Source organism: Artemia franciscana, chromosome 10 (assembly GCF_032884065.1).
Source record: "Artemia franciscana chromosome 10, ASM3288406v1, whole genome shotgun sequence".
Classification (NCBI taxonomy): Eukaryota; Metazoa; Arthropoda; class Branchiopoda; order Anostraca; family Artemiidae; genus Artemia; species Artemia franciscana.
Window position 1 is genome coordinate 19,726,456 of NC_088872.1, and position 24,011 is coordinate 19,750,466.

Sequence of the window (24,011 nt, forward strand, 5' to 3'; positions counted from 1 at the left end):
TACATCCACCACTGTGGTTTATTACCTTAAATTGCAGCTTGGAGCAATATAAGGATTATCTATCCTTGTGATGCTCCATGAGAAAAAAAAAGAATTTGTTTGGTGTAGATTTTGGCTGTTAGATTAGACTCTTGTGGAGGACTCTGCAGCTTCCCAATTGTAAAGGAACTCCTGGCAGAGCCATTCCCTATCAAGGTAGGACTTGAACATGTCAATTGAAGTAGCAGAAACTGTTTCTTCAGAGAGCTGGTTCCACATATTGATGATTCTTTGGCTGAAGAAGTGGCTTCTATGTCTACTCATGGAACACTGCATGGAAAGCTTCAAAGAATGTCCTCTAGTACCAGAATGCAAGGGCTGTGCAAAGAAACCAGGAAGGGTATTTTTAGAAGATTTTTTTGGTTAAAATAATTTCACCCCTTTTCTGTCGGTATGTCAGCATTGGCAGCTTCAAACAATGTAGTCTTTCTTTGTATGGAAATTTATTCATGTTGGTAACCATCTTAGTGGCACAACACTGGACATCCTCAAGCAACTTCCTATCTTTTTTGAAGAAAGGGGCTGCCAATGACATTCCAACCTCCAGGCGTGGATGTACAAGCACCTTATATAACTTCATAAGAACTCTAGGGTGTCGGCTGGAGATGGTTCTTTTTATGATACCGAGGGTTTTATTTGCAGAAGATGAAACAGACTTAGCATGGCTGCTAAACTTTAACTGGTGATCTACAATAACCCCAAGATCTCTTTCATCAGAAACAGCAGAAAGGAAGTTGTCTTGAAGGAAATACTTATGATGCTTGTTATTTTTGCCAAAATGAATTACATGGCATTTGTCAACATTGAAAGTCAGAAGCCACATGTTAGCACATCTTTCTAGACTATCAAGATCTGTTTGAATTGATTGCCGGTCAGAGGGAGTAGCCACTTTTCCAACTAGTTTGAGTCATCAGCGTAAAGGGTAATGAGATTTGAAAGAAGGGTGGGTAATTTGTTAACATAGAAGTTGAAAAATGTTGGTCCAAGAATAGTGCCCTGGGGCACGCCACTTAATACAGTTGTGGGAGAAGAGAAATGAGGATTCCTTGCAAATCAAAACTCTGACACTCTGTGATCTTTCAGAAAGGAAGCCCATAATCCACTGTACAACACCTTTGTTGACACCTGCAGCCCTTAATTTGATTATGAGGAATTCATGACAAACTTTGTTGAATGCTTTGGACAGATCAAGAAGAATCATGTTGACAGGAAAACACTCATCAAGCAGTGTTGTCACTAATTCATATGTTTGGATAAGGTTAGTGTCCACAGATCTGAAACCATGTTGTGAGGCTGCATCTTTATACATTATGGCTGCATCTCTGATATATTTCTTAACTCTAATTCATAAGCAAGAAATCGAATATTCAAAAACATAAAATTACAAAAGCCAACAAGCTATACAGCTATTTAACTTACTTTTTGAACATTTTTTATATTGAATTTCCTTCACGTTTAATTATTTTCAAAATAGCTGCCTTGGTTATTAGATAAATATAAAATGTAATTCCCTGAAGAACCTTTAATCGGTGAAAAAATATATTAGATAAATCTAATAACTAAGTAAATATACAAATTAAAAAACAAAATAGAGCTTCTAATCTCCTGATTATAATTTTATTTTATTAGAGAATATAATTTTATTAGAGAACATGCCGTAATTTGTTTTTAAGTATTCAGTTTTTGCTTCAAATAGCGGAACTTTTGACCTCCTTACCCAAGTCTATTTTTAACTGCTAGAAAAGGGACAAAACTTTCTAGAATCTTGGAGAATATTCCTGGTTTTTGGTATGTTTTGTGAATTTCTTTGTGCTTAAGGTTATTTCAGTTGGATTTAGTCATAATCAGTGCCCCATATTCTAGGAAGCAGCATAGAAATCTTGCCTTGGCTTGTTAGGCTATTTGGTAAATAGGCTAGGTTATTCATATAATATAGTTAGGAATAAACTGAATGTATCACTTGATTTTTTTTTGTTCTCCTTCCGAGTTGAATAATAATTTCTAGGGCAAATTCCATTTAAAGTCCCCAAAGGGGCTAAAAACAACTCATAGTAGGCCTAACCAAATATTTAAGAATGTAGCCTATTTCTAAAAAACTGTCTTGTAAGAAAACAGGTAAAAATCTTCTTTAGCGGATTTTTGCAATCTTTAAAAGGGGTTAGGTTAGGAAAGTGAAACTTTGGGGTATGAATCTAGGGCCAAAAACTTACTCTGTGAAGATATTGCCAAGCTTCCATGTCAATCCTCTTTTGATTTCTAAATCTCTGAAATTTACCTACTTGACAGGACTATGCCTATTCAAATTTTGATAAAAACATTTTCCCTTAATTTTCAGTTATCAGTATTCTTTTCTCTGGCTGTAGGCCTAGTTCTGATAATGCAATTCATGTTATTTAAGTTGAAATTTGAGCCATATCAATAAGATTTTTGTAAATTTAGAAATTGTTTTTGCAGATCTTTGAAACTTAATAAATTGGGGTTAAGTGGGGTTAATTAAACAATTTTCCCTTCATTTAAGCAGAAGATCTGTTTTGTTAGGTTTCAGTTTTATTTTAAAGGTCATCAAAAGTCAATGCCCTCTAGAAGGGAAAGGAGTAGAAGCAAGAACTTCAAAATACCTTCCTGGGATATACTTTAGTATGTTGACAGATCATTGCCTTAATTTGCACTATGTCATGTCTTTGAACGCCTTCAGTTATTCTGGTGTAATGCTTGTAAGAGTAGGAGGTCAGACATGTTCCAAAATCCAAGAACAACCTAACAATAGCCTTGTAAAGTCTCAAGAAGACTATATGGGACTGGCTGGTGATAGTGCATTTCAGCAGACATAGAATTGAGTTAGCTTTCAACACTGCTTGTTGTCAATGCCTGTGGAACTTCAGTTGCACATCAACAACTACTCTCAAGTCTTGCTCTTCATGACTGATTTGTAGCTGAATATAAGATACAACTTCTGGTCAAGCATATTGTGCTAGTAGTGAGGATTATTATTGCTAAAACAGAGGACACTGCATTTATTGATTTTGAACTCATGCAGCCATTCACTGGTCCATTTCTGGATTCTCTGGAGGTCTGATTGCAGGCTTTGTTGAATGACTAGTCCAAAATGCTTGGAGTCATCAGCACAAAGGATGATGTTATTTGTGGCTTTCTTTGTCATATCAGTTATGTAAATTAGGCTAAGGGTAGGGGCCTAGGATGCTACCTTGAGGTACTCCACTGACAACATCACATGCTTTGGTGAATACTTTATTGCCATTATTGGTGAAAAGTTGGACCTGCTGCTTTCAGTAGGTTAGGAAATTCATCACCCATTCTACTATATCAGTTTGGATGCCAACTGCTGATAATTTTGCCATAAGGCATCTATAGAGTACCTTTTTGGTACTCTACCTTTACCTTTTTGGTAACACTTTGGTAAGGTCAACAAGTGCTCCCTTCTCCAGAAGGTTAGTGATGGTATTGTAAGTTTCAAGTAGGTTGGTCTCCCCTGACTTTCCTGCAAGGAAGCCTTTCTGGTCTGGTGACAGTATACTGTTGGACAGAAGACAGCTACAGCTATGGGTAAGCTGATTGGCCCATAATTCTCTGCATTGGTCTTGTCACCTTTCTTGAATATTGGTGTAATGCAAGACCTCTTCCAATTCAAAGGCACAGTCTTTAAGCCAAGAGACTTATGAAATATTCTGAAGCAGTGGAGTTGAGATCTCATCAAGCAGTTCTTTTAGGAGCCTTGGGTGGATGTTATCTGGCTCTGCTGACTTGTTAATATCTAGCACTTCAAGTCTCTATATGTGGGGCATGGGGTTTGGTATATTTTATGCTGGACTGTTAGGGAGAGGACTGTCAGGTTCATTGGTAAACACTGATGCAAATTGCTTGTTGACTAACTCAGCAATTTCTTGCAGGTCAGCAACTTCTCTGCCATCAGATTTCTTCAGCTTCTTTATTGAATATCTACTATGATCCTTGCTAGATATGTAGTTCTGGAACCTTTTGGGGTTTCTCTTGCTATCATCTGCAAGATTGGACTTTAAATTTGAATTGAGTTAGCTGAATGAAACTCAAACTGAAATTAAAAAAAAAAAACATACAACAGGTACCAAATAAATAAAGGAATAGATCTGAATTGAATATGAAAATTAAGCTTAAACTGAAAAAAGATTAGTACATACAAGAGTTTGGCTACTACCCCCTTCCTTAACAGTAAGAGTATAAAGTCTATTGGGCTGGGAGGGGGTTCAACCCTGGACCTTGTTCAGTTACCTTGTTCAGTTATTCTGGTGTCATGCTTATAGGAGGGGGAGGTCAAGCATGTTCCAAAATCCAACAAACAGCCTAACTGTAGCCTTGTAAAGTCTCAGGAAGACTGTACAGGAGTGGTTAGCAATAGTGCCTTTCAACAGGCCTAGACCTGAGTTAGCTTTTGAACTGCTTGTTGCCAATGCCCTTGGGACTTCAGTTGCTCATCAACAGGTACTCCCAAGTCTTGTTCTTCATGACTGGTTTGTAGCTGAATATCAGACTGATAATTTTCATCATGCGTGGTATACTGGTGGCAAGGATTGTTATTGTGGAAATGGAAGGGGACTGCATTTATTGATGTTGAGCTCCAGCAGCCATTCACTGGTCCTCTTGTGAATTTTTTGGAGGTCTGATTGCAAGCTTTGTGCAATGGCTGCTCCGAAGACCATGAAGTCATCAGCATAAAGCATGATGTTTTTTGTGGCTTCATTTTTCATATCATTTATGTAAATGAGAAATAGGGTGGGGCCCTACCCTATTTTTTTATATTTGATATAAAAAATAATAATTTATTTTTCACCTTATCTATAGGCCTAGTATTTAGGAAAAGAGGTTATACAAATAAGCCCAAGAGTCTGTGTTCATTGTAATCCTTAACCTATAAAAATTAAGTCATCACATCCATATTCTAGAGGTTTGGGATGATATATTCCAAATATTCCTGATGCAGTCTCAGATGTAATAATATATTTAGCCTGATTGAAAATTGATTTGTGTGCAAAGCTACTATCATGAAGTACTGCTTAGTAGCTAAAAAGTGGCACAAAAACTTTTAAGGCTTAAGCAGCAATTCTTTTTGAAAATTAGCACCATTAAAATTCAATGGAAAATAAAATTCTAACAAAGAACTATAACTCAAAGAATGAGAAGTGGCTATAAATTGGCAAAAGAGAAAGGGCGTTCTACCTTGTTTACAGCAAACTCTCACTGGTTATGATCTATTTTTTATTTCAAGAATTGAGAGGAGTGGTACATAATTGTTGAAAAATGCCTGTTGCTGACTCTGGTCACTTGTATAAGGAAGAAGGCAACAAGCACTTCAAAGAAGGAAACTGGGATTCAGCAATTGAAGAATACTCTAAGGTAATGGTTTTTACCCTTACTTGTTTTTCGTTGGGCTTTTAGGGCAATTGCATCCATGGGCACAAGTAGGGAACACTTTTTTTAGTGGTAGGTGTAGGGTTTCCTAAACCACAAAAAGCTGGCCTGTGCATCAAATTTTTATTATTAAAACACAAACCTTCAGACCAGTTGCCTAAGTCAGACCAGTGTTTCTTTTTATTCCAGTATGGAAATTTTAATGCTGCTTAAGTTCCCTTGAATTTTTTTTTTTAATATCATTGGGCTATATATATATATATATATATATATATATATATATATATATATATATATATATATATATAAATAAGTTGTCTGTGTGTGGAGTGATGTCATGTTTGTGTGTCCACTGACGTCATGTTTGTCAACTGACGAAATTACAGACCGGGACATTGGGACACAAATGACGACCAGGACACCAGGACATAGGGAATATAAATGAGACTGGGACACCGGAACACAAATGATGACCGGGACACAGGGAATATAAATGACGACTGTGACACTCAAAGAGAAATTACAGACTGGGACACCGGGACACAAATAACGACCGGGACACAGGGAAACAACAACAACGGGGACGTCGGGGGGCACAGGGGGATATATAAATGACGACGGGGACACAGGGAATGTTTGATTAGCAATCACCATCAACAAAGCTCAAGGGCAATCATTAGAATAATGAGGTATAGATCTGAATACAGATTGTTTTTCCCATGAACAATTATATGTTGCATGTTCAAGAGTTGGTAAACCGGACAATCTTTTTAAATTCACAGACAATGGGACAGCCAAGAATCTATCTATATCTATCTATATATATATATATATATATATATATATATATATATATATATATAAATAAGTTGTCTGTGTGTCTGTCGAGTGACGTCATGTTTGTGTGTTGACTGACATCATGTTTGTTGACTGACGAAATTACAGACCGGGACATTGGGACACAAATGACGACCAGGACACTGGGACATAGGGAATTTAATTGACGACCAGGACACTCAAAGAGAAAGCGACCAGGACACAAGGAATTTTCGATTAGCAATCACCATCAACAAAGCACCGGGACATGGGGAATATAAATGACGACCAGGACACTCAAAGAGAAATTACAGACCAGGACACCGGAACAAAAATGACGACCGGGACACAGGGAATATAAATGACGAACATGACACTCAAAGAGAAATTACAGACTGGGATACAGGGAAACAACAACAACGGGGACGCCGGGGGGCACAGGGGGATATATAAATGACGACAGGGACACATGGAATGTTCGATTAGCAATCACCATCAACAAAGCTCAAGGGCAATCATTAGAATAATGAGGTATAGATCTGAATACAGATTGTTTTTCCCATGGAAAATTATATGTTGCATGTTCAAGAGTCGGTAAATCTGACAATCTATTTATATGCACAGACAATGGGACAGCAAAGAATGTTGTATATTGGCAAGTTTTACATAGTTAAATATAAATATATATATATATATATATATATATATATATATATATATATATATATATATATATATATATATATATATATATATATATATACATATACATATATTCACAGGTGGGACAATTGATTAAAGCAATTCGAAAACCTTAAAACAGAAAACCAAAAGTTTGAAGTTTAGTAGAAATTGTTGAAGTTTAGTATGCTTGCTGCTCAAAGAAAATTTGTCAAAGTGTCAATTAACGTCAAAAAGAAATTATTATTAAATTGCTTAAAATGTAAAAAACTGGTGATTGCACAAATATTTCTATATATTTTGACAATGAATTAAAGCAATTCGAAGACCTTAAAACAGAAAACCAGACCAATTTACGTCATCAATTCGATCCAAAAATGACAAAGCGTTGCCGGGACCCAAAACACATGGGACAATGAGAATCCATATATAGAAGCCAGCCGCGTCCCATACTGGGGCCCGAGGGACCCGGTGGCAAAGCCGCCGTCGTCTGCGGTTAAAACACAAGGAACAATGAGAATCCATATATATATAGAAGCCTGCCGCGTGCCATGCTGGGGCCCGGCGGCGACACCGTCAGGACCCAGCTAGTGTATATATTGCTGCTAATTTTGTAATCTTTTCTTCTTTTTAAATTTCTTCAAATTGAAAAAAAAAATTATTGGCTGGATGAAACTATCAGTTTAAGCAATCTTTTTCATCTTGAATTAATAATAAATTAAACTCCTTGTTCAAACCTTTAAATAAGTTTGAGTACCCCAGGACACATTCCCCGTGTCTTTTCTATTGTTTTTCAGGAAATTATTGGAATATACTTTGCTTGTCTGGCAACCCAATTAATCCAAAGAGTTAATAGATAAAATATACGCGATATGCATCTCAGAATAACATACAAAGAGGGTTAAACACATTCCTTCTTAAAGCCTCGTGTCTTACCACTCAGAGATGAAGGTTCAACACTTGATTGCTCTTTGCAAAATCCACTATCATTAACACTTACATCAAGGACATTTTCCCAAAGAACCCAACTAGACCTTACCTTATACACTCAGCCTCGTTAACTTCCCACACTCACTTGCTGATCCTGACCCTTGCAGAGAAGTGTCAAATAAGTTTCTTCCCCTTTCTAGTAGGACATCTTAAAAAATAAAAATAGTTAAATGAATATTAATATAATTAATTCTGAATTTAATATCCCGCATGTTTTTTTAATTCCCTTTTTGTTGTCTATTTTCCTTTATTGCAGTCTGTTTATTTTATTGGGATTCCTTTTTGATGTCCTTTAAGCTCGAGTGCTGTGTTTCATATTTTGAGTTTTATATTTCTGACCTAAGATTTCTGGTTTGTAATTGCTTGTTTTTTACCCCGCTTGTTTTATCTTTACCACTTGATTTAGTTTATGCTTGTGTTTTGTATTTTGATTGTAGGGGAAGTGGTATATGCAGGGACGGATTTTGGAAAACTTCAAAATGCATGGTTAACATTGGAGTAGAAAAATGGTTTGTGGCTCAAATGAAAGCCCCGGAAATGTTGCATAAACTGTGATTTTTCCGGATTTGTCTTGTATAGCTAGAGAAAAAAAGGGGAGTGTTCCTGCTTATACCATTTGTCCCACTAAGTACAGGGGGTGGTATATCTTGGGACACAAGGTGGCATACTCTAGGACATAGTAAAAAGATTCATGTATTCATAGATAACTTCGACTATTCATCATATAAAAACCACATTAAAAATTCGACCTTAAAAGTAGAAATTATCTTGGCACAAGACTAGACTACCAGTCAGCAAACAAGAAGTATGATATTGCTCTGGAAGCTGTATCGGGTGCTGGGGTAGGAGGCGGCAACTTTTTCAAGGTGCCTTCCTTTGGATAAAATATTGAGTCTTCTTGGACCAGCCACCTCCAGTTTCTTAGACCTGCCATGCACATGACACTCACTGACACTGTTCTTGTTTTTCCCTTGGACAGACCCAGGAAAATACTCTTCTTGGTAAACAACTTTAACAAAATCTCTTGTAGAGACACTGTCAAAGATCTCTTCCTCTTTCTCACTTTCATTTTCTGATTCACCTAGTTTCATCGAGTCATCACTATCATCATCAAGATTCATTTTTTCATCATCACTTCCTTCTGAATCCACAAATAGCTTTTTTGTTGTCTGGTCTTTTTTGCTTTTCCAGCTCTTCCAAACAGTCCCAGCTCTTCCTCTAGCCCTGCCACCCAATGCTTTCTTATCTTTTCTTTTGGCTTCTTGTTCTTCAATCTGTCTTTTCACTGGAGTGTCAGTAAGAATCTTTGTATAGCCGTTCTTCCTGCCTCTGCCACTCAGTACATGTGGCTCGGCTTTAGGATATGGCCAAACTTGTTCTGGCATCACAGGAACTGAAACGGGTTTAGAGGATTGTTCAGGCCCACATGTATTTGGGGTTTTGGGCAGGTTGTTTCCAGGTTCAACCGGATCCAAAGCATCAGGTGCAGGTCTGTCAGTTACAGCAAAGGTTAGAAAATCCTTTTTTGTAAAGATGTCTGGCTTGTAGCCATATCCCTGTCTTCTCGAAGCCCCTCATTATGTTGTTTGGCGTGAAAGATATGGGTAGGCTTTCGCCGACAAGAGATGCAATCTCGTATATCGTCACGGTCTTCCCTGGGTTGGACAGTATCCAGTTGTCTATAGCCTTGTATTGGCATTTGAAGGGAAAATACACGCAAATGTCCAATGGCTGCAGTGAGGTGGTATTGTCAATAAAGTGATACCAGACTCTTTCGCAAACTGCACAACTGCAAAACAACAAGAGATGCAATCTTGTATATCGTCACGGTCTTCCCTGGGTTAGACAGCATCCGAGTCCCACTACATACCACTTGTCCTTGTCCCAATATATGCAATGCAACCTCTACTTGCAAATTGTGTCCGTTTTTTTTTTAATGTTGAATATTTTTCCACCAAAAGGCCACACGACGTGGCCTGATGTTTTAGCTTTCATTTGCTATCTTACACACACAATTTCTGCAAACAGTTACAAAACAAAGCACAAAAAATTATTCCCCAAATATTTTTTGGGAGGTATATTCGAAACTTTGAAGTCAGTTTTCTCAAAAACGAAAATAGCAAATTGCCAAAATGATATAACTATCATGTCCGCCATTGAATGAACTATAAAAGGTGGCTTTATTGGATTTTTTAAAGAGCGCTAGGCTGCAGATAAGTACCGTGTCCCACCTTATACCCCGTCCCTGCATGTACCAATTACCCCTATATTATTTGATCTTGATTGATTTTGCAGCGCCCTACAAATTTGAGAGTAATATTGCAAAAGAGAAATCCCAAAGTGTTTTACAACTACTCTTACTCATAGTGTAATCACCTGTATAAAAAAAATACCCTATAGTAGGAGAAAAATAAGTTTTGACCATGAAAAAATTGGTACAGAAATGGTTTCTTCACCATCCGGACCGGGAAAAAAATGCTTAACAACATATCAAAAATCTAAATCTCTAGCTCGATGCGAAATTGTTTTTTTTTTTTTTAATGTTTTTTATTTGTTTTCTCAAAAACCGGGAAAAAAAATTAAAAACGTAAACTATAATGTTTTACACATCTTCTTAGATCAGCTTTTGGCTCTGAATTCATTTCTGATACTCATTTCGTTACCTGACCAAAAGAAAAATATTTATCAGCAAAAAAAAAATGGGGAAAAAAACTGTGTCTTTGGAGAAAAAAGTCTTACCAGCGTTGTAGTCTATTTGGCTATGTAAACGAAAGGCTTAGAAAAAAAAAGACTAAACAACAATAAACAGGAATGACGAAACACCTCAGCGCCAAACAGCATGAGACAAGGTAGATTCTAACTTAATGTGTTCAAAGAAAAGCTTTTATCTTATTTTTCAAATATATAAAAATTGCACATCATCAAAATATAGGAACTAGATTTTTCATCATCACAGTTAACTGTTATTCTTCTTCACTAAGTTCTTCTTCTTGAAACTTCGAATTGTTGCACGAGCTTCCCTTACAGGTACGGCAGGCTATAGTACACTCAAGTCCGTTTTTCTTACAGGCACACTTCACTATCACAGCCGTCAATACGACACGAGCATTTGATAATTTTCAGCAGCTGAGACGGAGCGGCAGGGAGATCTGTTTTTATTGGCGCAAAAACTTCGTTATCCTGCAGTTTCCATCCCAGGCGTAAAGGGTCTACTGGGTTCCCGAGCCAGATTTGAACTTGGCAGTAGACACGTAGCGAGTGGTACTTTGCTGGTGCCTGAGTCGGTGGCAGTTCTTGTGGATGCACGAAAGTGGTGGTAGTGCTCACTTTTCTGTGAAAGATTAGCTTTCTGGCAGTGTCCAGGTTCGAAACATCAGGGCAACCGTACAGTATCAACAATGCTTGCTCTCCTGCTGCCACAATATCGTCAAGCGATGCGAGCTTGTCGCCAAATATAGCAGCGCTGTCCTTGAAACTCTTGTTGGAAAGTAGCAGCTGAACGGCTTTGCCCTTTCCTATTCCGTAAAGGTGAGAGGTTGTGTCACAACCCAGCACGGCATGACAGAGCGGTATCAGATTGCTGACATCTGTTCCTAGCTTCTGCTTCATCTCACTAATATCCCAAGCTGAACTAGTACCGCCAAACTTAGCTTCAGGTGAGAAATATAAACGCCCGGAACGCGAATCTGATCGACTGATCAGAAGATCCAAAATGTCAGTATCATCAGCAACCACGATTGTGTCTGTAAGACTAGCAGCTTCTACGGCTTTTTCTACAATCAGAACGTCGGCGTCTCCTTCCGAGTGGAAAATTCGGAAACCAACGGCTTCCAAATGGTTGCCGAGCAGCTTCAGGAAACGTCCTTTGTTCGTCTTACATGAAAGAAATTCTTCTTTCTTCATGCAGAGGATCATCTCTTCGGTGAAAAAGACTTGGCGGCCAACCATCCTTGCTCGACGTAAATGGGTAGCATCTTTGATTGCTGGACCACCTTCATATCCGTCAAACACAACGATCGCACTAGGGTACCTTGCTTGTACGTAATGGACGTATGAAGCAAAGATGACCTTGAAGGTTGACCCAACCTTCCATGGAACTCTATGTAGAAGAGAACCACCATCCAAGAGACGATGTTACACGCAGAAGCAGGTCTTGAGGGTGACTGAGTCTCAATCCCGCAAGCCAGAAAGATCGCTTTTGCAAGCCCTGGCTTATTTGCTTTTCTCATAAGGCCATCGCTTTCGAAAAGAGAAAGAGGAATCGTACAAAGTTCGTACTTGGAGTATTCTTCTCGGAGGTCAGTTCGTTGGGCTACTTTTATAAACAGCTGGAAAAGGAGCGTCGGATCTATGTGCGCTACCACAGAGGACCCCGCCTTTTTGGCATTCATTAGGGTCACTTGATCTTTTTTCTTGAAGACTTGCTCCTTCAAGGTTTTTCCTGTCATCTTACTTAGAATCAACTTTCCAGCCACATCGGCCTTGTCAACATTAACATCTTGGGAAGAAGTTATGCTGTTGGCAATGTTTCTAAGCTGATTGTCACCTCTGAACATAGAAGATTCTCCGAAGTATGCGACGATATTCTGGGTATCGTCGAAGTCACGCTCCTTTCTACTGGAACTCATATCGCGGTGCTGCTTACTTGTCGAGTAACCAATTTTTGTCAAATTTTGGATCAAGAGGTTGATCTCCAGGCATGCTGGTCTTGACAAAACCCAAATGGCTCTCTGCTGTTCTGTCATCCCACCTCCAGTTGTAAGACCGCCCGATGTTTTCAGACTTCTCATATACTCCTGCTCGATGACAAGATCTGCCGAGAGCCCAGCCCAGCGTCGCTCTGATCTTCTAATGGTGTGACCTCCCTGTTCAAATGCTTCGAAGATTGGTGGGTGACTAGTTTGAAGCTTAGCCATCTCTTGCTGGTATATCCAGACCGACTTGACATAGAGGCTATGTCCAGATGCTGCTAGAAACGGAAGCATCTCTACTGCAGATTGTAGGTGCAAATCCCACTGGCCTAGTCTCTCGGCACGTATGAACTTAAGCAGTATCCCAACCATGTGAAGATACTGAAACCAGAGCTTCGCAGTTCTCTGAGTCAGCAGGTCTTGGCGTCTCTGCTTGAGAAAGTTTTCAAGTTGCTTGAGCTGGGGATCATGACTGAGATCTTCGGGTGGGAGGTATCCATCCAGTACGTTAGCGAAGACAGTAGACATGTCTAGAGATGTCAACGTCGCTTGCTCTTCTTCTAGGAGATGAGTATATATGGCCGAGCTCACGAGAATGTGAGCTCGAACAGCTCTAGAAATCGCTTTTCCAGAAAGAATGTGCGGCACTGCACCAGTCGCGTATACCAATTCCAGAACCTCTTTCAAACCAGAACCTTCCATGAGGTGTCCCATGCATCCGACGAAACTCATCATCAAATGAAAACCGCCTAACTTGAGAACAATACTACTCAGCTCATTCGTCGTGTCGAACTTGAGGATCTTCATAGACTTCCACCAGAGCGGCTGGTCAAATGTGAGAACGGGTGAGAATCCGTAGGTTCTGCCTTGCGAAGCTACAAAGCGCAAGGTTGAGTAAAGGCAGGATTCGTTGCTAGCCGGGAGGTTAATCATGGGCAAAAACAAGACGCTTGCCTTGCTGCGAAGGTTTCCTGTTTCATGATGTATTTGGTTAGAGAAAACTGACTGCATGAATCCATTCCAGCTCGGCCTTGGGACATTCAGGAAACCGGTAGCTAACCAGAGCTGATCGAGTGAGGCATACGGGTCGTTGACATTTTTGCCAGGGATCTTCTCATATTGCACCTTTGAAAGCACTGTCTCACTTAAGCGGTAAGGGTAGATGGGAATTTTTCCTTTTTGGGCTACTTCATCTAATGAAACTTCAACTCTCGGAATGGGCGATCGGCTGTTAATGAGAGGAGGTGTGACTGTTGCTAGCAGAGCCATCCCATGGAAAGTGTTTCTTCCGTTCATCGTGCAAACATCGTGATCTGCATTATCAGCTACATGCTGCACAGTATGCGCGGAGGTAACTCCTGCAAGGCTAGATTCATCATGACTGATGCACAGCGTTTAAATTTCTGGACTTCAGCATAGGAGGAGCAGAATCCATGGCTGTGTGAAGTGTCAATAAGAAATCTGGACTTGAAATGGTGATCCAGTTGCACTGCTAAGCCTAGTTGCAGTGGACAAATGAGGGCACGTGGGCGAGCTGCTTGAACGATGGAATTGCCAATGGCAAGCACGTTGAAGGAAATATCGGTTCCAACGAATATTTTATCTAAGAACACCATTAGGCTATCAGGTAGAGAGCCTTCCAGCTGTTCTCCAGAAGAAATCTGCTTTGCGGTCATATATGATTCCTTCTGTGCTGGCAGTCCTTTGATATCACTTTTGATAATCTTTGCTGCTGCTCTAATAAGCTTGATTTTCTCACTCACTTCGTTATCGGTTTTGTCCGAGTAATAAAAATTTTGGAGTATCGCTGATGCTTTTTCTTTGAATGTCACCACGTCAGCCTTACCGTCAATAGTTGCAAATACTAGCTAGTCACTGAAATATTCCAGAAGCTTGCTCTTCAAGTACTTGTTACAGTACGGTTCAAGGTCTGTCCCATTCAAAAGCTCTCCCATTTTAACACTGCTCTTGACTTGACTGAGTTCACTGACTGTATACTGTTCTTCGTCATTTTCTTCGAAAAAAGTAGCCAGCTTCTAAAACGCCTGATATCTTTCATCGTGACCTGGCCTCCCCCTTTTTGGACGTTTTTTATCTGGCTCAGTATCTTCGAGTATTCCAAAAAGTTCTTGCGTCGCAAATCTGGCTGGAATGTTTAATCGAAACATAGAAGAACAGGCTGCGTGATAAATGGCGTCAACTGCGTGCAGGTCTGACACTGCACATATACGGCGGAAAACGTTATTTGACCAATCATCATCACGGCTTTTGCACACTGCCTTTATACTCTCTTCAAAGTCTTTAGTCCGAACCTTGTACCACTCGTGTCCTTTTCTGTGGGTAGTGTGGAGATTTATCCCAGTAGTGCAGAAAAAGCAACACTCTTGGAAGTTGAAACTTGGAGTCCGTGATCGGAGTACCACTGTTTCTGCTTCCGTCTTTTCTTGCAAGGTTCGTCGTCTCTCATTCTCAATTTTCGACAGGTATATTTTGTTTGTGAAAGTCTTTCTGCAAGCAACATAGACTTGGATCCCTGCCTCGACAGAGATGCTGGTACCTCTCGTTTTGCTAGCTTCATTGATCGCCGTAGCTCCTTTTTCTGCCAGTACCGACGATTCTGAGGTGTCTATTGAACGTTCACAAAGGGGACATAAAACTGCGGTCTCAGCCATCTAAAAAAGAGACCTGGGAATAAGTGAGCTGTCGGTGAATGTTACAACGAAAACCCTCATTCTGAACCGAAAAATTCGTGCTCCTCTTCGAAAAATAACCCGTGATTGTTTGTCGCTTGATTTTTTTTTTTTTTTTTTTTATTTTTTTTTTTTATTATTATTACTTCATACAAAAACAAAACATAAAGGAGAATTAAATGATTAAACGTGATGTTTCTGTCTAATAAAAGAGCACAAAAACAACCGTTTCTTAAAAGGGAAACCATTAATAAACTACTTTTCTTTTCACGGTTCCTCATTCTCGGATTCTGGAAATATCTAAAAAATAGGCGCAAAAAACGTGAAAAAAGGGAATTTCGCAGCGGGATGGAGATTTAGATTTTTGATATGTTGTAGAGCTCTCTTTTCTGAACACAGTGGTGCAAAAATAATTTCTGTACCAATTTTTTCCTGGTTCGACCATTTTTTTTCCGTGTCTTTCCCCTACTACTAGTCTTGCTGTCAAAAAAGCAAGTATTTCAATTAGATATTATTAACAATTAAGAATGAGACTGTGCAATCTAAAATAGAGACTAATTCAAAATATGCTCAAAATTGCTGATTATATATGCAATATATGTTTATTCAAAAAGAAAAATTTAAACTAATTCGTGATGCGCTAACCCTTTAAGTCCGGATGTCCTTTTAAAAGGACGAGCACTTTTGATTGGTAGCAATTACTTGTGTATGGTTTGAATCGCCATATACCATCTCTTATATGATTCAGCAGTTCAAGACGCATCAAACAATATGTTGCACAAGGTGGTGTGACACTCGGTTCAGTTGCTAGGCCAAGATTGGTTAGAGAGGTCCAAAAAGGGGTGAAAGGTGGGTATTGATTTAAATATTATAAGAATTATTAATTGACTTTCAAAAATTCTAGAAAAAAATCAGAGTGTAGTTAGATAGTGTTAAATTAGAATTTGATAAGAGGCTAGGATCCAACGGTAACAATGCTGGTGTATGAAGTAGTTTCTGACAAGGTGTCCTTTTGAAAGGACACCCGTCTATAAGGGTCAACAATTTGACGGCTATTTCATGAAAGAACATCAAAGGAAAATAATAAGTGTATTTAATATATTTGAATATGTTTTAACGAATTTATATCCAAAGTATATTTCAAGATGGGTGACAAGTTTGAGAAGGCAGTGAAGAAGTCATGAAACTTGTGCGCTTGGCGAAATTTTGAACCAGAACAAGCCCTAGAAATGTTTATGGAACTACAAGATGGAGATGTTTCCAAGATGTTGGATCTTTGAGATTACGGTGTTGACAAGAGTGATAACCAGTATTTACTGCTTAACCCCGATCTAACCGACTTCTATGGCCTAACGCTTCTGGGACCGATATGAGTCAGCCCCCTTCCCAATAACTTTCTTGAGTCCCATTATCTTGAAGAACCTGGGCTCTCTACTAGCTCTTGGCCCTCTAATAGCTCTGACAGGGCAACTGAAGATCAGCAACCTTCAGCCAAGAAGGTAAACCAACGAAATAGGGGCGAATATAAATGGTGTTACATGGACTTTGAACCTTACATTGAATATCAGCAAATTATATGTGCATATACTCCCTCACAAACAGAGTCTATGTCCCCAGCCGAATATGTTTCTATGTTTTTCTCTGATGAAATGACTGATAAGATATTGTTAGAGACGAATCGCTATGCAATGACAAAGGACGACAAATTCATCGATGTCACAAAACAAGAGATTTGCTCTTACCTTTCAATAACTCTCTACATGGGAATAATAAGATTGCCTAGCTACAAGCTCTACTGGGAGAAAGAGCTGAACTACACTCTCGTCTCTGGAAAGATGTCCCTAGACAGTTTCGCATTGATCCAAAGGTACTTGCACTTCAATGACAACAGTAAGTGCAAGCCAAAAACGGATCCTGGACATGATCATTTGTTCAAAGTGAGGCCCATAGTTGACATGCTGCAAGAAAATTTGATGATAACTGAACCTGAAGAAAGACACATTATATTATCCCATTCAAGGGAAGATCTTTTATGTGGTTGTATCTCCAAAACAAGCTGCACAAGTGGGGGTTCAAAGTATTTACTCGAGCTGGAAGTAGTGGGAGCATGTATAACATTGAAATTTACCAAGGCTGAGGAACTGTGGAAGCTGGGCCCTTTGGTCTTGGTGGAGATGTTGTTATGAGCTCTTGAGATCCCTGGAACCCAAAGCGGGGCCCAAGATATTTTTCGACAATTTGTTTTCAAGTGTAGACCTTGTTGTTCATCTGAAGGAGATTGGATATGATTGTATTGTGACTATTCGTCAGAACCGTCTTTTAGGATGCAAACTGATGGAAGAAAAGGAAATGAAACGGTTTCGTATGGGAAATGTCGACTGGAGAGTTGAAAAATCGACAGAAGTTTGCTTGGTGCGCTGGTATGATAACAAAGCGGTCACGCTTGTGTCAAACTACGTTGCAGTTGAGCCCAAGGATACCTGTAGACGTTGGGATTTCTCCGAGAAGAAATACGTGGAAATCGAAAGGCCCGCAATCAAAGAGTACAACAAGTACATGGGTGGTGTGGATTGAGTTGATATGCTTACTGAGCTCTGTTGCTCAAACCTGAAGGCAAGACAGTGGTAAATGCGCATATTCTACTACGATCTTGACAGTGCAGTAGTCAATGCCTGGCCAATTTATCGTTGTCACTGCTGGCAGTCCAATGCTTCCTCCACTGCTGGCAGTCCAATGTTCCTCTACTGAAGTTCAAAACCATCATTGCATGCTCTCGGATACTCCAACACACCCCGACGGAGCTCTGGCAGACCATTATCTCTGGAAACCGAAGGTACTCCTCCACGAAAAATACCTACACAGCCTACCCCCCCCCTACAGACGGGCATCATGACGGGTACAACCATTTTCCTGAGTTCAAAAAAGACAAAAAAACGCTGCTGAATTTGTCAGAGGAATACAAAAATCCTGTGTAGCAAGTACTTTTGAATGGCACTGTGCCTTGTTCCCAAGAGGAACTGTTTTCTCTCCTACCACAGGAGGTGAACTCTTTTTTACTTTTGTAGTTGTTACTAGTTTTGTCTGATACAGAAATACATGGCATTCTTTGAAAAAAATACTCCACTAAGGACGGATATCCTTTTAAAAGGACATGACGGATCTCGAACCCTGAACCAGATACCGAAAATGTGACTTCATATTCAAGTTCAGTGATTTTTTTTCATCTAGAAACATCCTTCAAATATTTTTTTTCCTGTTGATTTCATAATTCAGTACTTAAAGGGCTAAAACAAGCCTAAAATTGTTATTGTCTCTGATCGGCTTTAAACTTACAGGGTCAGATTGGTTTTAATGAAGACAGAATGTTTGAAAAAAAAAACAAAAAAACATTGTAGCAATTTTTGACGCTGAAAACAGGCTGATTTTTTTTTTCTATAATTGCCTTGAAATTACAAGGCGTTTAGTCTGGGCCAGGGAAGGTTCCCTTGGTCTTATTTCGAAGACAAAAAAAAAATTGGTTTAAATTTGTGGCAGAAAATATTTCTTTTCTTATTGGCCTGAAACTTACTGGATTTCTAGTCTGGCAGAAGACGACGAAAAAATGAAAAGAAGAGTGTTGTTTGTATCAATGCGTGATGTCTAAAATATGTCAAGCTTTTGGGTGCTGCTCAACTTGCAGCCTGCTTGGTATGTAGACTGCCAACACTGTCCTATGAGGACAAAATATTTAAAAAAAAATTAGGGTGTATCCATTTTCGACACTCTAAAATGGGCTAAAGGTTTAACTTTTTTTGTCAGCTTGGAACTTGCATATGTAGACTGAACCTGGATAAGAACACAAAACTTTGAGAGGAAAATTGCAAAAGACTACTACAGCTGATTGAACATTTTGACTAAATGTTCAATTTTCAGTTTACGCTGGCTATATAGATGAAGAATGTTTCCAAACCTCAAATTATTTTAATTGAAGAGATCAAATTTACATGTGAATTTCTATCTGATTAAGCAAGCCAAGGAAACATTGACAAAATACATATTATACCTTGAATTTCAATATTTGTGTATAGTATTCAACTGTGGGTGCTAGAAAGTCTTTACTTTTAGAGGAAGTTTATCTGTGTTTAGAATCCTTGCTTGCGAATTTTTGGAGCCATTGCTCCCACAGACCTTGGAATTGGGAGCTGACCAAGATTTATACGTGTTTTTCTCCAAAGTGACCATCAACGAATTTTACTTTTAAAGCATGTAAAATTGCTCTTTCTTTAAGAAAAAATAATTATCGGCAGGAAAGTAGGATTCTCTTCAAAAATAAAATAGCTCTTGCTGCAGAAAATTTGCAACAGCTTTTGCATATATGGAAATTTTTAAGCTTAAAGAACATTTGAATCAGTTATCAACCATTGGAACGTACTGGAGTTGGGTAAAAATCGATTATATGTTGAGTTGTATTTTGTGAAAGGTTTCTGAAATAATTTCTTTTTGTGTAACTTGCGAGCGTCTTGTTGTGTACTATATATTTGAAAATCTAGTTCTACAGAAAAAAAAACTACTCATAATGTAACAAAACACAATAGGAAAGCAAAGTACGAAAAATCCAAATCTATCTAAAAAACAAAAAACCTACTCAAAGAAGAAAATCCGAAAAAATATAGCAAGAGAAGTTATTAAACATATCGTCAACGAAATAAGCATAACAATTAAACCAACAAACAAAGGCAAGAAAAAACTAAAAATAAAATATACGAAGTTAAATTGATTTGATGAAAAATTAGGGGGTACGTAAAAGTAAGATGATTCACTACCGTTGTACCCAACCATAAATTAAATTAGAGCTTTAGTCGTATTGTCATTAAGACCATAATTGCATTTCGATTGGTAACATCAACCGTATATAAACTGTTGTTGTCATAAGATTCGAAAAGGCAAGTTTGTTTCAAGTTCAGTTCAAGTTCAAGTTCCTTTTATTACCAATATCCATCCATTTATAAACAAAAAATATCCCAAAGGGCTCAATGGCCCGTTATTTGGGAAAAAAAAAATAACAAAACAAAACATAAATAACTATTAATTACATTCACACTTAAAATATATTTAGAGTCTACTCACCAATCCTCACCCGAGTACAACCGGTCTCCGCACCACCTACTTACAAAAAATAAATAAAAAAAAAAAAATATATATACATCGAGGATCCAACACTCAACCCACCCAAATCTAAATAAATAAATTCAATCTAAATAATTAAATAAATAAATTAAATCTTGATAACTAAACAATATAAATAACTGATCAATATTATAATTTAATTTTTTTTTTTTTAATTCTTCAACCGTTTCTTGAAGGATCCTATGGTACAGGACCGTCGAATCCCAACTGGAATGGAATTCCAGGCACGTCCGACAGCAACTATCAGACCAAAGTCCGAGCGCACTGTAGGGGTGGATGGCACTAGCACATCATCCTTGTTTCTAGTTTCATAAGGACTGACATTTCGAACAATTTCAAAAAGCCCGGAAAAACTTGATGGAAGGTCTCCACGGAAATATTGAAACGCAATGAAAGAGAGGTGTAATGTATGAATATCTTTAATCTTCAGAAGTTCAACAGAAATATGGGTGGTAGACTGAAGAACTTTTGCTGCTTTCAGTTGGAGATTATGTAAAGGTGTAAGTACAGATGGAAATGTTGACATCCACACTGACGAGCAGTAGCATAAATAAGGGTAAATAAGAGAGAAATATAATAGACGAAGGATAGAGAAAGGAAAGACTCGCTTCAGCTTTCGAATAATTCCAAGGCCTCGAGAAACCTTTAATCTCATTGACTCAGTATGGCGTTTGAAAGATAGATTTTCATCCAGAAGTATCCCAAGGAATCGAATAAACCGGTCAGCTGGGCGGGATATGGATCCCTTAGATGTTTTAAGCTCTGTCACTGTAGGGCAGCTTTTGCCTATGCGGGAGAATATAAGAAGAAACGATTTTTTTACATTCAAAGCTAACAAATTTGCATCAAACCAACGATATATATTTTCTGCCATCAATTGTAGCTTGAGGATAAGAGATGATTCATCAGGTGCTGCAGCCCCCAGGGTGGTGTCGTCGGCGAATGCAAAGAGTTCTTCATGTTGACCAGGCGTATCCAAGGCTTCAACCACAGCATGTCCTTTCTGGCACAAATGACAACAGAAATCAGATCGTGGGTTGCTAAATAGTCGATAGAGATTGTTGACATATATGAGGAAAAGGGATGGCCCAAGAACTGAGCCTTGTGGCACTCCATATTCGACTGGAATATGCTCATCAGAAGCTTCAACTGCAATGGATCGGCCAGTTAGGAATGAAGAAAACCAGGACAGAGCTTCTCCACGGACGCCTTGATGCGACAACTTACCAATAAGTATATCGCGTGTGAGGCTGTCAAAAGCTTTCTTCACATCAAGGAATATTGCCGCAGGGATAAGGCCAAAATCTAAAGACTGTCGTACAAAATGAAGAAGCATATTACATGCGTGTTCTGTTGAGCACTTCTCCCGAAAACCAAATTGGTGCCGATGAAAAAACTTCTTCGCGTCTAGGAAACTCAGCAAACGCTTTAGCATAGCCTTTTCAAATATTTTAGAAAAGACAGACAGAAGAGATATAGGCCTATAGTTCTCCGGGTCCTCCCGGTCACCTCCTTTAAATAGTGCTATCACTCGTGCCAACTTGAGACGCTGAGGGAATATTCCGAGCTTGAATGACTGGTTAACTAAGTGGCACAGTGGTGTAATAATTGAGGGAAGAATCTGTTTGATTAGTTTGGCCGGAATTTGGTCGAATCCAGATGAAGAATTTTTCAATGACGAAATTATTGTTATCAGTTCCTGCTCCGTAACTGACTCAAGAACCATTGACTTTACACAGGAAGGATCGAGGAACTGCTTCCAAGTTCTAGAACTTGAAGAAGGAACCACACCTAACGCCGTTGTTTTCCCAACCTCAGCAAAAAATTTAGTCATCTGATGTCGTACTTGGTCTTCATCCAAGAAAAGCTGATTCTGAACACTAAGTGATTTAGGGAGCTTTCTAGGTCTTGCCGATGGTTGCGTAACTTCCTTAATTACATCCCAAGTTTTCTTAATATTTTTGCCGCAATCCGCAAACCTTCGGGAAAATATGTAATTTTAGCTTTTCGAATCAGAGTTTTAAGCATCTTCCGGTATAGTTTAAAAGTCTCTAATTTAGCATCACTTGGTCTGTTCCTATACTCTTTCCAAAAGTTCTGTTTTCTCTTTATTGACTTTAGTATTCCAGCTGTAGTCCATGGGGCTATGGGTGTTGATCTCTTAGAAAGACTTGGTTGGGGTGTTCGGCAATGGTGGATAAATTTCTTCTTTACTGTTTCATAAAAAAAATCAAAAGCCTTATTATAATTTTCTAAGCTCACCCTCTCAGGTATTGTAAACGCCCATGACGTAGTGAATAAATCATCTTTGAGCTTTTCGATGTTTGCTGGTGTATATCGGAATCTTGGTTTATTATCAGGGACTGTTCGGCGGGCAGACCGGGGGAGTAGAAGTAAAACTCCTACTGGAAAATGATCCGATGTATCTGATAGTAGCACTTCATTTTTTACAGAATGTATAGATGAGAACACATTGTCAATTAAGGTTGCAGATTGGTTTGAAATTCGTGTAGGGATATTTATACAGGGAGTTAACCCAGACGAGATTACTAGTGCCAGCATATCACAAGCCTGACTCGACGACATATCCATCATGTCAGCGTTAAAATCACCCATTAAAATTATTTCTGCCTTTTCAGACAATACTTTCCCAAGAACAATCTCTAATATTTCCATAAATTGTTTCATTGATCCGCTTGGAGATCTGTATATTTCGCCAATTATTATCTTTTCATTGGAGCTAGTAGCCAATTCTATGAACAGAGATTCAAATACCCGTTCAATGTTTATAGATAGATCATCTCTTCTTACAACTGCCAGATTACTCAATACATAAAATCCTAGCCCCCCCCCCCTTTTTTTGCTATCTTTCTATTTAGAAATATTGAATTATATCCGGGTATATCCATAAGTAGCTGGTTCTTTTCATTTAAAAAAGTTTCACATAAACCAATAATTCCAGGGCGAGAATTCTTACATATAAGCTGTATATCATCCAGGGAAGAATTCAGCCCTTGAGCTTTCAAATGCACAACCCGGAGGACATCCTCCCACCGAGCCCCAACATCCCATAGCCCAAACTCCTCCACAAAATTACTATCAATCATATTATCTAAATTTTCATCAAAATTCATATTCGGTGTTCTTCCTATCGGGTTATTCAAAATTTCATTAAAATTTACTCTACGACTTTCATATTCATCTAATTTCCTTTTCGTGAGATTAGCGTCAGTCCTCGATGAAAACTCAATTTCATACATTACTACTTACCCAATATAGGTGATGAATAGAGACCACGCTGTAGTCGAGTGAACACGGGTGACGTAGACATCCTAATGACAGCAAATTCATAAGGCGAAGGCACGAACTTGAATTTTCGCTCTGGAACGGAAAAATATTTACAAGTAAAAAAGTAAAGAAAAGAGTAAATAACATGGAAAGAGAGAAATATAAGCAAATAAATATATATAAAAAACATAGATACGCACATTGCAAAAGAAAGCAAAAAAAGAGTAAATAATATAGTAAATAGAGA

At 38.6% G+C, this 24,011-nt stretch overlaps 1 protein-coding gene across 2 annotated transcripts in view; it reads left to right on the top strand.

Annotated features, from left to right (window-relative positions):
* Nucleotides 1-1,725: 1,725 nt before the first annotated feature.
* The window catches only part of LOC136031883 (protein unc-45 homolog B-like), a 56,263-nt gene continuing 33,977 nt past the window's right edge, over nucleotides 1,726-24,011 (top strand). The window contains exons 1-2 of one of the 2 annotated variants that reach the window (XM_065711828.1): nucleotides 1,726-1,827; nucleotides 5,300-5,427. In XM_065711828.1, the coding sequence (XP_065567900.1) occupies nucleotides 5,332-5,427 (96 nt within the window). In that variant the 5' untranslated portion in view covers nucleotides 1,726-1,827; nucleotides 5,300-5,331. Of the gene's footprint in view, nucleotides 1,945-5,299; nucleotides 5,428-24,011 lie in introns of both variants that reach the window. The other variant, XM_065711829.1, reaches the window with a different exon arrangement.